Below are 15,088 nucleotides of genomic sequence, written 5' to 3' on the forward strand. Positions count from 1 at the left end.
GTTTGCAGGCTGTAGCATGAAATTAAAGGTTTGATGAATTGTTCCCATAAAGTCAAGGGCCGATAGAAGAGTAAGGTTATTCCACTGACTTCAATTAAAGGGGCTATTTTAAGAGGACATAAACACACCTGCACACACATTTAGGTACTTTCTGCTTGGTAAAAAGCATATTCTGTCAGATATATGCACACATATTTAGATAATACTCTTACACACACACACACACACACACACACACACACACACACACACACACACACACATCCCAAATGGCCATACACCCACTCACTCTTATTGGCTCTCCTCAGTTTTACTTCTCTCAGGTGGCTTGTTGGAGCCTTTATTAAAAAGCAAGCAGTTTTACAGCAATTTATAACCATCAGTGTGTTCAGCTGCTGGACTTTGTGTTCCAACACAGGCTTTAAGGAATCAACAAAAAAAGTAGACAGGCCTTGTTCAGACCTGCCATCTTGAGTGATCTGATCACCAGTGGACAATTTCTTGGTTTGACAGCTGATCTGATCACATGGACAACATGGACAACAGCAGCGTGAACTCAAATGACCAGTGACCTGGGTCAAATTGAAGTACAACCTATAATGTCCTCTGTTTGAGATGAAAAACATACTCTTACTGCAAATCTTATATATAATATTATTGCCGCACAAAGTTCTTAATGATATGTATTAGAAGTCTCGCTCGTCTGAGAAGCTGCTCAAGAATCGTATTGTTTACCTCACTATCTTTGCCTCGAGCCGACGCTCTGTTGGGTTACAAAGCTGTGGAAACTGATTTTGAATCAGAGAACGCTGTTTATAACATAAGAGGACAGTTTTTACACACAACTCTGTTTTCTTCAGCTGTTTGGGATATATGTTACAGGCTGGAACACATCCCAGTCTATTCTCATTTCTTCATTTTTCAACCGACTGGGCAAATGGAAACGATGCATGTGTTTATTATATGTGGCAGGAGGAAGTGAAAGCTGATCATGACTATGTACTCAACAAGCATATGGAGACATTCGAATGGCAGGTGTGATCTTACTTTACAGAACTATTCACTTTGCGTCCTCAGACATTTTTTTTTTTTTAGTGTCTATAAAGTTTTATTAATTTTGATTGGTTAATTATTATAAACCACTAAATTCCAGACATTGTCTGAACCTGCATGAGTGTGTAGGTATTGATTTTAATCGATGTGGACATGTCTGCCAGCATCAATTCGTACAGGACATCAACTTGATTGGGTTTTGTGCTTGTTTACAGTGTCCAGAGAAGACTCCAGTCAGTCCTTAGCCTCCTGCCTGAACCTGCTCCCGTCCCCCATGGACCCATCAGGAGATCGCATCCCAGGGAAAGACCAATGTCAGAGGTAAAACTGTATATTATTCTAAATAGACTCTATATGCTCTCACATTCTCCTCAGGGAAAACATTGCAAATATGTTGTCAGCTCAGTTCTGCTGAAATGGTTCACACTCAAGAAAAGCACATGAAAACAAGGTTTGAAAAGGTTGCACATGTATGTATTTGTTGAAATGTGGGCAAGACAAAATGGTACCGCAACTTAAAAAAAAAAAAGTCAGAAAGATAGTCTTTTTTTTCTTTTTCATACACCACATACTCCAACGCCACATTGCAACTCCAGAGAGACAGAGAGAGAGGTTTTATTGTCTGTTGTTGAAACTGCTGATCTTGAGTGTTCCCTGTAAATGCACACCGTGTTTTATGTCTTTCCCTCCCTCGGTGATGAGACAAGATTGTAGCACAAAAAGATGGAGGGTAAATAAATAAATTAATAAATTCACTTCAAATAGATATGCAAGCTATCTTTCTGTTCTCTTCTGTCTCTTGATAGCCGGCGGCTCAAACAGAACACTCACAGTGTGTCTTTTTTTACATGCGAGTAGCACTGCAGAGGATGGTTCCAAATCTGATTTGATTTGTCCACTCGTTTTTTGCTTTTTTGTGTGTGTGTGTGTGTGTGTTTGTCTGTCTACAGTCAGGAATCATGATGGGTTATACTTGGACACTCACACAGAGATGAATGCACGCGTAAACAGAAAACTCACGAGGGGAATCAGAGTGACTCACAGTATCATCCTAATGCGATACTTCGCACGCCATCACTCACAAGTGCCTGGATTCAGCAACAATATCCATACAGTATATTTATATATTTTGCAAAATGGCATCTACAGTATCCTACAACACAAATTTGTATCACTGAAGAAGAAAAAAATACAACTTAAAAGGCAAATAGTAGGAATCATGTGTTTTTTCATTTATTTTTGGTGTCATAGAAGGTTAGTACCTCTTTAGCATGAACAACATGTCAAAATGGCGATTAGGGAATATGTTTGTTACAACAGCTGTTCTAATAAAAATTCTTTTTGTCCCCCTACTAACACACGCCTAAACACAAACCAGAGGTGCTGTATGTATCAGGCTTTTGGGGTTTTAGGCCACCAGTAGGTAATAAATGGTTTGTAGTGTCTGACAAGCTAGCAGATGATTATTACGTTACCTTTTACTGCTCCTCTCGCGGCTCCCGAAATGATATTACTTTATTTCTCCTTGGAGCCATTGACTAAATACATTTGTCTCTCCATGTTTTTCCTGAATTAAGTGGCTATGATCTTCTTTGTTTGCAGATGCTCTGAAGGTCAACCTTTGTAAGTTGCTTTGAAGTAGAGGTTAAATGATTTATACTGCACCATTGACACACTGGACTTAGCCTTGGTTTCCTTTTTCCTGAGGAAGGATTTTATCACGACTCAAACTCTCTTTAAATCTTTTACTGAATAGAGACATATTTTCTGTGTCTAGACAGTGAATCGTGTAAGTAGGGAGGCAACAGCCCATTCAAGGTTTTTTTCTCTTAATTGTTTGTTTCATTTATACTGAAGTCCCTTTTTTCCTTGAAGCATTGAAGAAGCCTTTGAGTCCAAACCTACAGTCACAAATGTTTACATTTTGTGCCTCTGTATGAAAGACCAAGGTTAAAATGACATTACTCTCAGACCGGTTTTCTTCAGTTTGACTGTGAGTGCACCAGCGATTGGCCCAGTGCACTTGTACCTTGCTGAAGCAAGATTGTGCCCCCCCAGCCTTCGCTCACATTGCTCTGGGCCTGATCTGGCCTCAGCTCATCACTGAGCTGTACACAAGAGCCTGATATTTGATCCTGAATCCAACAGGTCACGATTTATCAGGGAGAGGACTCCCATGTGAGGCTTCAGTGTGCACACTGTAACACACACTGCAACGAAAGGCTGGTACCTGAACTGTTGCCTCTTGTATCTCTGGACAATGCTGAAATTTGCTTGCTTGGCGTATGTATGGCTGAAATACACTGGGTTGCTGTTCCACAGTTGGTGCATGTGCAGCTGTATCTTGCTGAATCCCACCTCTTCATCTACCGTACAGGAGTCAAGTAAATGTGCTTAGTAGACCTCCCAAAGTTTGCACTGACCTGCTGCATGGAAGTTATAATAATGACATAACTGCCCTTACTAACCAAGACGAGAGACCGTACCGCCATCCGGTCCTTCAAAAGTTTAAGACTTTAGATCAGTATTGTGATTGGGTGGTTGATCTTTGAGAGGTTTAAAGTGATCATTTACACATTTCGTCCAACATAGTTCCAAGATAAAGTGCCTTTTGTCCTGCATTTCTTTCTGTGTCAACATTAACTGATATAACCACATTTCAGCCCTGTACTAGTGGAGGTCCTGTTTGCAGCTTTTTGCAGAGATTTAAACTTCTGAAATGGATGGGAAAAATGCCTCTCATGATGTGCATGAGAAGCACAATCAGGTGAGAATTTTACAGCCATCATCAGGATTATATCTGATCGACTTTTCCTTCCAGTTTAGGTTTCTCTCCAGTAACCGAATTGATCAGACTTTGTCATGGCTTTCCACAAGATGACAAGTAAACAACCTTAAAAAGGCTTGTCTGAACTGAGTTCGGATTCAGTCAGCTGTAGTGTTTGACATGGTTACATCAGTTAATCTTTATGTGAAGCAATAGATGGTTTGAGGTTTGAAGAGTTTGGTGACAGGTGAACAGCAGGATGAAAATTTGACCCGCCAAAGGTGATATTTAAAAAGACAGATATCAGAAATGAAGAGTTGCTCTTTGGGGAAAATGGTATAATAATTCCCTTTTTAGTTTGAATGCGTTGTAAATTTTAAACCACTCAGAAGTTATTGAGGTATTTTTAAATCAAACAAACAAACAAGGCAAACCAGATTTGCTTGGCTAAAAAGCAGTAATGTCACATTTTGAATCATGATTGATTATAAATGATGCTTGATACTGGCTGCAAGACAGTGGGGTGTTATTGTAGACTGAGGGTGTAGTAGGTCTTCGATTCTCCGTAGCAAGATGGCAGTTTTAGAAAGAATTTTTAAAAAGGTTATGAAGGGTGCAGTCTGTTTAAACCATGTACTGTAGATACAGCATTGTAACCTAAATTATTTCAAAAGTAAGAAAATGAAATGTCATATATGTAATCTGTACAGCGAAATGATTTGATCTTTCGAGGCTTTGATAGATCAAAATGAAAAGTTTCTCACCTTGATCAGCATGTAATTGCTGGCAGGTGTGAATTACCTGCTGTACTGTTCAACATCTTCACAGATATTTCCTAACACTTTGTTTTCACATTGATTTCTACCGGAAAATGTGTAAAATCTGTGAATGAGGAATGAAGGAACTGAGATTGGAGAGGGGATAGAGAGCAAAATGTGTCTGCCCAGGGCTTACTCTCACTCTCTTACTGTCTTCTTCCCTCTCAGTTTCTCTCTCTCAGGTTTCCTGTTCCCTGGAGGGGACATTGATTTGCTAGAGGCAAGCAAGCTCTTGCCTGTTCTGGCACGCGCATGCACGCGCATGCACGCACGCGCGCGCACACACACACACACACACACACACACACATACACATATACACACACACACACACACACACACACACACAAAACTGTCAGTCAACACAGTCCAGAGAGAGTATCAGCTGCAGGATACTGCCGGCTGTCTGACAGGCTGCATAGAACATCTGCTACACACACGCACACACACATGCTCACTGGTACGCAGATGCATACGTTGTCTTTGATGTCTGAGAGTGGGATAATTTTGATGGTGGACATTAACTATCTGTGTTTACTTTGAAATCAGTACCTCAAAACAAAGTTATGCCAGAAAACAGCCATATGTTGTACCTGTTTTCCAGTTTAAGGTGAGGTGCTCACCTGAATTTTGAGATGGATTCAGACGAAACAGACTGAAGGACAAAGGATGGCAGGAAACATCAGTGTGGTAGAAAAATTTGAGTACTGGCCACTTGTCGTACACTGATAGTAACTTTACTTCTGTGATTTTTGATTGGTGGAAGAAGTGATCGTCTATATCAATTATTGCTGCATATTTCTCCATGTGTTGCATGTGTTTGTTTCCTGTGAAGACATTGACTTCTCTGAGACGTCTTTCATTTCTCCTTTAGAAAAACATACAGAGGACATGGAGGGTAGCTTGCCTGTTGCTGTGGTAACGGCAGTCTGCCTGTTGAACGTTCCCCTTCCCTTCTTGTTTTCTTTTCCATTTTCTTTTTTCAGAGGTGTTGATTACTTTGCAGCAGACGATTAATCCAAGGAGGCAACATGCAAATGCTCAGAGGTGTCCTTGTGTGTCGATATGCAGTGTACACTCAGTTCCCCATTTTCTTCTTGTGGCCGGGGGATTAATGTGCAGATAAAGCATCTGCATGCTGTTGGCATCACAATAACATAGATGTATTGAAATATGTCAAGATTAGTGGAACAGCCCCGATAGATCAAGACATGACACGCAGTATTTAAACTGAAGTTGAATATAAGGTTTGTTTCTTCAGTCCTGTTACATCAGCCCTGGGTGTACAAACAAAACCAGAATTAGCCTCAAATACATAAAGGGTACCTAGATTACTTGTGTACTGAGAGATATCGTAATGTCCTTGAGCAAGATATTGAACTCCTAATTACAGGTTTATGTGGCTGCCTTCACCTGCAGTCAGCAGGTTTACATGATGAACAAGTTGATTTATTGTTTCAGACGAGCTTAAACTGTCAATCTTTGGAATTAAGTTCTGCAATTTAACAGTTCCCACAATACATTTGTTTTGGTATGTGGGGCAAAGGGTGAACATAAAGAAAGTTTGATTGCAAACCAGCCGTAAGGGAGCACACCACCCCCTACTGTTCCAGATTCAGCAATACTCTCATCACTAAACTATTACTTACTTCTCATTAATTAAATGACACCATAAGCAATAAAATAATACTTTTTCATGAAATCAGATGGTTTTGGTTTTGAATTTGGATGGAAAAAATATCTGATCTTGAATAGCTAGTATGATGCATTTTCTCGTCAGACTTTCAGAGAAGTGTGCAGCAAGTTACCGTACTTTTCAATAATTAATAACGCAAGAGAAACCGTTTCTCTTGCACTCACAAACTTAAAAGTATTTTTAACACTTTTCTGTGGTGTTTCATACCAAGAATTGTTCAGTTCATACATTTGCAAGGAAGAGGTCTCAAGTGGAAGTAAAATGAGACAGCATGGAGCGCACTCTGTACTAATTTAGATGCAAAGTGTGCTGTGCTCTCTCCTGGGGACAACTACAGTCAGTTGGGTATTTAGACAGACAGAACTGGAGAGAAATGTAGGGAAGACACCTTGGGATTTAAAAAAAAAAAACAGAAAAAAACCCCACCCTCCCCTGGTTAGATGCAATACATAGTGATACACTCTCAGTTGGTTGTCTCCCACAGAGACAAGACGTCTGTGATTATATAGAATTTGCTCACACACAAACACGGAGTAACACATTTGTTTGATTTTAATATTATTCATTGTATATCTGCCAACTTGTCTAACCTCGTGCAATTTGTTATAGTCTACAAACAAGTCGTTCTTACAAATATTCACGTACCCGCTCATTTATACACAATAGACAGGCATAAATAATCCAGCTGAGCCACAGAGTGGAGCTGGGGACAGATAAAGTGCACTGCAGCATAATTTTCAACACATTTATGCACAGATTATACAATGGAAGTTGGAGGGAAGACTGAGTAGATTCCCCTCAATTTCTTTTCAATTTTCTGGTCTATAATCACTGTTAATTCAACAAACGATAACAAACCTTGCTATTATATGTTGTGTTTTACCGTGTGTTTTGGACTTTATTAATGAGAATATCCCCACAACTGCAGTTCTATTAACATTTCTGAACACCTTATGAGTATATTTTTAATTTTCTGCCTCATGTGAAGTTTTAATAATAATGATAATAATAATAATAAAAAGAACTGGGCTGGTTACTGCTGGCACACCCACGCACATGCAAACACTGTGTGTGTGTATATATATGTATATACATATAAACATATATATTTCTCATAATATATATATATGTATATATGTATGTATATATATATGTATATATGTATGTGTGTGTGTGTGTGTGTGTGTGTATATATATATATATATATATATATATATATATATATGTATAGTCTTCCTCCGCTTATCCGGTTTGTATATTGTTGATGTTTCTAATTTACCACACTTTTTAAATGCTCAACACAGGGAGAACAATGAGTCTTGGCTTTCGCATTTTCCCTTCATGCTTCGAATGGGAACTTGTGGTTCGGATTTGTAACAGAAAGAAATTTGGCATTAATTTCTGTCCATTACTTGTCAAGTGGTCTGTTCCTGAAATGAAAGGAATTATTAAAATGGATACTCCTAAATTGGACAGAACATCACTGTCATACCTAAACTACAAACAGAGGGATGCTTTTTTGTTTTTTGGCTCTTCATGCTTTAGTTTTTCTTTGTTTTGTGGAAGAATGTTATTGGATGACAGAACATGAACAGCAAAGTGCTAAAATTTGAGACAGTGAGATTTTCTCACCTCAAATAATCTGTTTCAAACACATTTGCTCTATTGTTGACCACAAAAAAAACATACTCAGGGAATAGTGAAAATGTTTGTTGTTAATAATATTGATTATTTTATTTGATTACTTAATATTAGGACTTATAAGCAGTCACAAATTGTTGTCTGAAACTCCTCCGGTCTTCCTGGTTTGAGAGTAAATACACCTTTGGTCAGGTCAAGGAATAGTTCTATGTTTTGGTATGTCTGGTTATTTGCTATGTATCTGAAAGTGAAATGAGAACATTTAAATGAATGTCATTCCTAAGCGTTATGTCAGGTCGTGCATACCATTAAAAGACGGAAAGCTGATAAGTGCAAAGATTTTAGGAGCATGCACAGAAACAATCCCTACTCAGCAGATAAAAACAAACTGCTAATATAATTCTACACAGTGAATTTCAAACATCGCAGAGGAAAATCCACCTTTGACTGGAAAGAGACAAATAGAAGCAAAGCATTCATTCAGGATAAGTAAAAGCAACATTTACAACAAGTTAAAACATAGATCAGCTCCTTTAATCACATACTTCTAAAGTTAGAAGAACTTCAGTGATTGTCTTGTGAGCATTCACCTGTCATGATGAATTTGTCAGAACTACTGACTGCATCAGGAGAGAGAGAGAATGTGAGCAAGTGAGCAAGAGTGTTGGGGCAGTGGCCCGAAGGAGAGAAGTGTAAAGCTGTAACTCAGTTTTATTTAGATATCAATAAATTCACCACACAATGAAAATTTGGGCATAGTCACAACTAATGTGTCATGGCATAGCATGATTGATGGGTGGAGGGTGTGCCTTTTTTCATCCAGTCTGTGGCCGACAGCAGCAAACTGCCTATATTTGGTCTGTTGTCATGACAGGCCGTAACATTTCGCTGCTGACGGAGAGAGAAAGCTAAGATGCTCATCAGAAAATAATGAGCTATCGCAGCAGCATTACTGTTCAAAGACATGCCTATAAGTCCATTGATCCATGGCCTCTGGTTTGTAAATGACTGCACAGTCATCGAAAGGCTGGCCAGCATGGCTATGAAGCTTGTCACTACTTCTGCAGGCCAACTGATGCTGTCGGAGCTCGATTACAACATATAAACTACTGAAGCCGATCCTGACAGGGAAAACTGGGTGTGATCTGACTTGCTACATAGTGGGAGAGCCTTGGGCTTGGGATCCCTGTTGAGCTTTTCATTCCATAACGTTGGTTTTCCCACCTCTTTTGGGATATGTAACGTGTTTGAGGGAAGTTCGGTAAAAGTTTGTCCTTGTCAAAATCCTGCATTACTACCACACCTGAAACTACAGCGCGTTTATATTTTATACAAATGTAAACTATGAAACATGTCTATTTTAAAACCAGTGAAAACAACTAGACTGTAGTTACTTACTTTATTGAGATATTTACTGTAATTACTTCATCCTATAACCTTCCTACTGTTTTCAAATCTCAAGAAATCTGTAATTTGTTTAGTTGAAGGTGAATATCATTTAGTTGCCTGTCCATTGAGCCTGTTAACACACCTGATCTCTATAATATACACTATATTGTAACAAATTCAACTTTCACGCATCACTTAGTCCTTGTGTACGTATTGTGTGCGTGAGACATGTCTGACATGTCGGCAGTGGCGGTTGTTTTGCAATAAAGGCAACAACTCCCACACTTCTTCAGAAATAAATGAGACTTCTGTCTTTGGTTATCGTTTCAGCAGCAGAAATGACAAACTGTTATTTGAGGAAATATGCAGATGTCGGTGGTTAAGAGTAGTAATGCACCTACTCTTGGGTTTAAGTATAAGCATTTAATAGGAATTGCTCTCAGGAAGAATCTGGAGTGTGAACATTGGAAACCCAAATGATATGAATTTCACCTGAGAGCAGTTTGTCAGATGGAACATTCAAGATCACAATGGTTTGACTGAAACTGTTATGACTGCGTATGGAAACCTTGTTGATCATTGGTCCTATTATTTGTAGTAGCAGTGACAACAGTGATTTATGAGTCATCCCAAACAATGCATTCGGTTCTCAGGAAATAAATAAGGTGAGCTGACAGGAAATGGGATAAAGAGCAGAGAGAGAGAGAGAGTTGGGGGGAGAGAGAGAGAGAGAGTTGGAGAGAGAGAGAGAGAGAGAGAGAGAAAAACATTCTGGGAAGCTTGTTGTTTGTTACAGATTGTTATCAAGAAATAGTAACCCCATGGATTGTTCGTACACTTTGACTGGGGAAATGAGCAGATCCTCCCCCATGTTCCCTCTTCAACCAATGTTTACAGCAGGAAATCTACATTTATAATGCGTTTTGTCACAATGTGAGCTCTGCCTGTTATATGGCACTCCTTGATTGACACTATAATAGAACCCATCACCATACACATACGGTATACATTTTCATAGTCTGACTAAACTCTGTCTTTTGGAAATCTCCCTTGAGCGTTTCTGCTTTCAGTTTCTTTTTGCTGCAGGGCTTGTTGAGGGATAATTAGACAGATTACTTTAACTAAAACAATTATAACACATTGGAAAATAATTGCAATGTTTTCATTATAATTATGTTAGAAAATTTGGGCTAAATTGTCTGATAAGCACTTGAAGGTTCACTCTGTGACATGAATGAAGTGAGAAAAGTTGACTCAGAAAAAGGTATAGATTGCTTTAAAGCCACCCTTCACCCAAAAATTATTTTGTTTTTTATTAAAGGTATCTTGAGCTCATGAAGACATTTTTCCCTCCTGCACGACTTCTTTGTGACTCCAGAAAACAGAAACAGCCATCCATGTACCGTTGTATTGAAAATGAAACTAAATGCTTTTCTGGCTGTCTTCTCGGTAAGCCACAAACAATTCAATTTGAGCTGAAAAACCAACAAACTGTAACCATTCTGGTTCAACGTTTGCGGTAGCGCTGATTGAGACCAGCTGTGCATTCAGTCGAACCTCCTTGCTTTTGATCTTCCAAGCTTATTCAGGGTAGCACTGCCCCAAAAACGGTCATAGTTTTTTTCTTTCTTTGTCTTTTGACTCAGTTCAAATTCTGGATAAAGTAAGAAGTGGATTATACCAGACAATTGGCTTGAGCGTTTGTAAACTGACATTTTCGGACAGATTTGTCATTTGCTTGGGGTTTTTTTTGTGTGTGTCAAGTAGTCAACATTTAGCTTCATGCCATGTGGCTCTTTCTGTTTTCACAAAGAAGCGACTTAGAAGGAAAAAACATCTCTGTGAGCTCAAGACATCTATTTGTAAAAACTTGAAAGGCAAAAAAACATTTTTTGGGGGGCTCTGTGTTGCTTAAACATGATGCAAATGTGGTGAATTCTGCTTCAATTTTGAGGGTTTCTCCTGCTCGTGCATCAAACATGCAATCTAGTGGAAGAAATTTCTCTGCAGAGACATGGACTTTCCCTGGAGTTTTCATACTTGCATGGGAACCACACAATCTCTCCCTGCGCATCTTCTCCCATGTTTTTGAACAAAACCTCCGCTTCCCCCTTGTGTATGTGCACGAGTGGGAAGAGCTCAGTTACACTTAAAATGGGCACAAACATGTTAACACATCTGCCCCTTTAAAGTTTTTCAAAGCAATTGCCATGATTTGGAAATGGCGAACAATTACCTCAAATTAGGTGGAACAAACAGACTTGGAAGTGGATTTTGAAATCACAGCAGGGGTTTCATGCAAGAAAGTGAGATTGTTCTAGTTTGGTAGAATTTTTGGGGGGCTTTTTATGGGATGGATTTTTGTGACTTCGATAGAGTAATAAGTGTTTTTTTTTTCTGAAATAATAGCTACTGAGAAATAGAGGGACAGTGGGAGAGTATGATTTTGAAGCCTCATGCAGAGGCTTTCAGAAAGACAACAAAGTTAATCAGGAAGTAACCCCTGCCATATGACATTGGTTTTATATTTTCTCCCTTTTCTGTGTCTGCAGACCTGAATTCACCATTCGATTTGCAGCCGGGAGCTTGGCTTGTGCTCACTCTTTAGTCACAGATGCACTTTATGTCGGAGATGAGTTTAATGGCAGCATTAAATGTCTGTAGCCGCAGGTGCTGAATGCAGATGAGTGCACTATGTCTGACAGGTAGAGGGAAGGAGTGACAAATTAGGGTGATCATTCTCCAGAAGCTGTGGTATGTGGTATAGTGCTAGACAGTAGTCGTACATGTATGACACACAGATGTCTGCAATACAGTTATAGTGGATTGCTCCTGTAATTGTCTTGCTTGTTGTCAGTGCAGTGTAATGGCAGAAGGGTAAGGGGGTAGTTGTCACAGTGGACTGATTGCCTCTTTCACCATGTCTCAGTGTTAAAGTGTCCTTTACTGTTATTACTTCTAAGACAATGTAGTCTCCATACTGCAGATTGACATGGGTGCAGCTCACCCCTCTTCACTGCTGCCATGGATAAAGCACTTCAACAACATAATTCATTTGACATGAACAGTCATCATTCTTCCCCTCACATACTAAGTCAACATTATGTAAACCAAAGCATCTCCGGGTGCATATAGAGATGCTGGTCTCCTTTCATTGTTGTTTATTGCTCGTGTGGACGTGCATCCATGTGTTTCCCTGTGTGTGGGCAGGTGTGTGTTAGCATGGGGAGCCGACGGCCCAGTAATAAAACACTGTGTGAGTGGTAAAATAATGAAAGTCATAAAAGGCAGATAATTGGCTTTTTCAGGTTGGTGAAATGGATCACCTCTAATGCTGCTGTTGAGAAACGGCTGCTGAGGGGAGAGGGGCGAGGCAGACGATGGAGAGGGAAGTGAAAGGGAGAGAAAGGTGAAAATCTCTGTATTCAAAGGAGAGTAGAAACTGGAAATGTGAGGAGGTGGGCAAGAAAAGGAAAACGTGATGAAAAAATGGAGGAAGGAGAAGCAACAAGCAAGCAACAAAAGGAAAAGATGACAATGGAAAGGAGGAGGCACATCTGTCACATTCTCCCTGTTTACTGTTTTCTCTTCATTCGTGTAATTAGTTTCAAAGGACTAAAGAGGAAAAAAAATCACACAAAACATTTAATTACAATTGCACTTTAATCCATGTTTGCATTTGTAATTAGCTTCGCTCTGACAAGGTCATGCAGTACCGGATCCAACCACAAGCTGGTGTAATACATCTTTACAACTGGAGCTTTGACTCCCATCATAGTCATTCTCTGCTCACACATGTATTGGAATCATTGTAATATATGTGAGGTAAACTGTAACCTATAGGGAGATAAAGTGTGTGTGTCCATGTCTGCGAGTGCAAACTCTTAAAAAGAGAAAATAGAGTGAGAGTGTTGGGCCAAGACAGTGAGAAGATAGATGATCCTGAGTAGAGGAACAGCCTCCCTGCCTGTATAACATCTATCATTACTGAACAGACTTGTCTTCAACTGCACTTCCAGGTGTGTGAGTGTGAGTGTGAGTGTGAGTGTGAGTGTGCGCGTCCTCTTGCTTGTATTTGTGGGGTAATAATTACCTTAAGATAAGACATGTGCTTAGCTGGAAAATGACTTGTCTACTCAGTAACCGCAGTCGAGAATGCATACTTTCTTGTGCTCATATCTACAACCACTCACACATTGGGTGTAACACACACACACACACACACACACACACACACACACACACACACACACACACACACACATGCACACACACTAATATAGCCTAAAAGTCTGTGCCAGTGCTGCTGTCATTGAAAAGATCACTTTGTTCAAAGTTTTACTCTCCCCTGCTGCTCATTTTATTCTCTTGGAAGTTTCCCACCAAACTATCATCCTGAGAGTCACAGAAAAGTGTTTTGGCTGGAATTGGCTTTGTAGTAGCAAAACAAATTTACATTTATGTCATGAAAAATTCTTCTGCTATGATTCCTTCACATTTTCCACATTAGTCGCTTGGACCAGAGTCTAGTTTGAATACACAGCTACAGTGTTGTTCTTTTGCTGGAATAAATTGTAAGTTACACAAAATGCAACAATATTTAATGTGAAACAATTTCTTAATCTGATGATTGATGTAGATATGAAAGTGGCTGCATTTGGGAAGTGTGTTCCGGCTGTGCAGCGAGGTGCAGCTCAAATCTCTTCACTCTTGCACTATGAAATAGTGTCTCAGTGATTGATGGGCTGGGTATGGAACCACTGAAATGAATCACTGCTAAACCACACAATTTTACTTTTCACTTTTTGTTGAAGAAAAAGTGTGTTTGCCCTAAGAATAATAATTTTTAGGTGTGATTTCAATATTTTTAGTCAGGGAAGTACGCAGCCTGCTTCCACACAACAGAAGAATTTGCAAGTAGAATTGGGAAGCCTGCTGTTGACAGTTGGTACCGTATCATTTAAAGTTGAAACCTCAAATCCAAAACCTCCAGTGAGTCAGACGTTTATATTGTGACAGAGACTTCATTCCTACATTTGAATGCCCCTTACGAGCATACAAAGATGAAATTGTGTGACCAAGAACAGTTTAGTTTCCTTTTTCCCCGATCTAAAAAATGAAAAGCCCACCACTCTCGAAGCTCATTGATAGAATTATCAAATTGTATAAATCTGTTGAATTATAAATTAAACATTCTTACCAGATCCACAACACCAAATTTGAAAGATCAAAGTCTTGTTTGTATCTTAAAGATTGAACAGACCCCTCCACCAAGTTAAATTGGCTCAGTAGTTTTTGCATAAACTTGCGGACAGATGGACAAATAAATGAGCCGACACATGCGGGTGCAAACACAACATCCTCCACAGAGGTAACGAGAAGTGCACTCAGAGAGCTCAGACCAGCATCCATGTAATATTTCTTGAGAAATAATTTGACTCCAAGTTTGATGGAGGTCATCATGGTAGTTTTCATGAAATGCTGCTGGTAGAGAGAAGATGAACAATGAAAACCGAATATCCTTGGAAGAGATAATGAAACATTAAGATCGTGGCTCTCAAACTGGATGGTGAACGCCCGGGGATGATGAATATGATGTATGTAGGGAAGATAAACACCCAGGAGTTTGCTGATGTCATCGCGCTGACCTGTACACAAAAATCTACTGGCAGGGCGGGTATGCGTCATCCCCACTGCTCCAACTCCGTCCTAAGAGAATCACTG

At 39.5% G+C, this 15,088-nt stretch overlaps 1 protein-coding gene across 1 annotated transcript in view; it reads left to right on the forward strand.

Annotated features, from left to right (window-relative positions):
• The window catches only part of ccser1 (coiled-coil serine-rich protein 1), a 112,383-nt gene that overhangs the window by 19,380 nt on the left and 77,915 nt on the right, over nucleotides 1-15,088 (forward strand). The window contains exon 6 of the mRNA XM_086206351.1: nucleotides 1,269-1,374. Within this exon, the coding sequence (XP_086062477.1) occupies nucleotides 1,269-1,374 (106 nt within the window). The remainder of the gene's footprint in view (nucleotides 1-1,268; nucleotides 1,375-15,088) is intronic.

This window comes from Aulostomus chinensis, chromosome 6 (genome assembly GCF_037954235.1).
Source record: "Aulostomus chinensis isolate RoL2024-O1b breed Wild chromosome 6, RoL_Achi_v1.0, whole genome shotgun sequence".
Classification (NCBI taxonomy): Eukaryota; Metazoa; Chordata; class Actinopteri; order Syngnathiformes; family Aulostomidae; genus Aulostomus; species Aulostomus chinensis.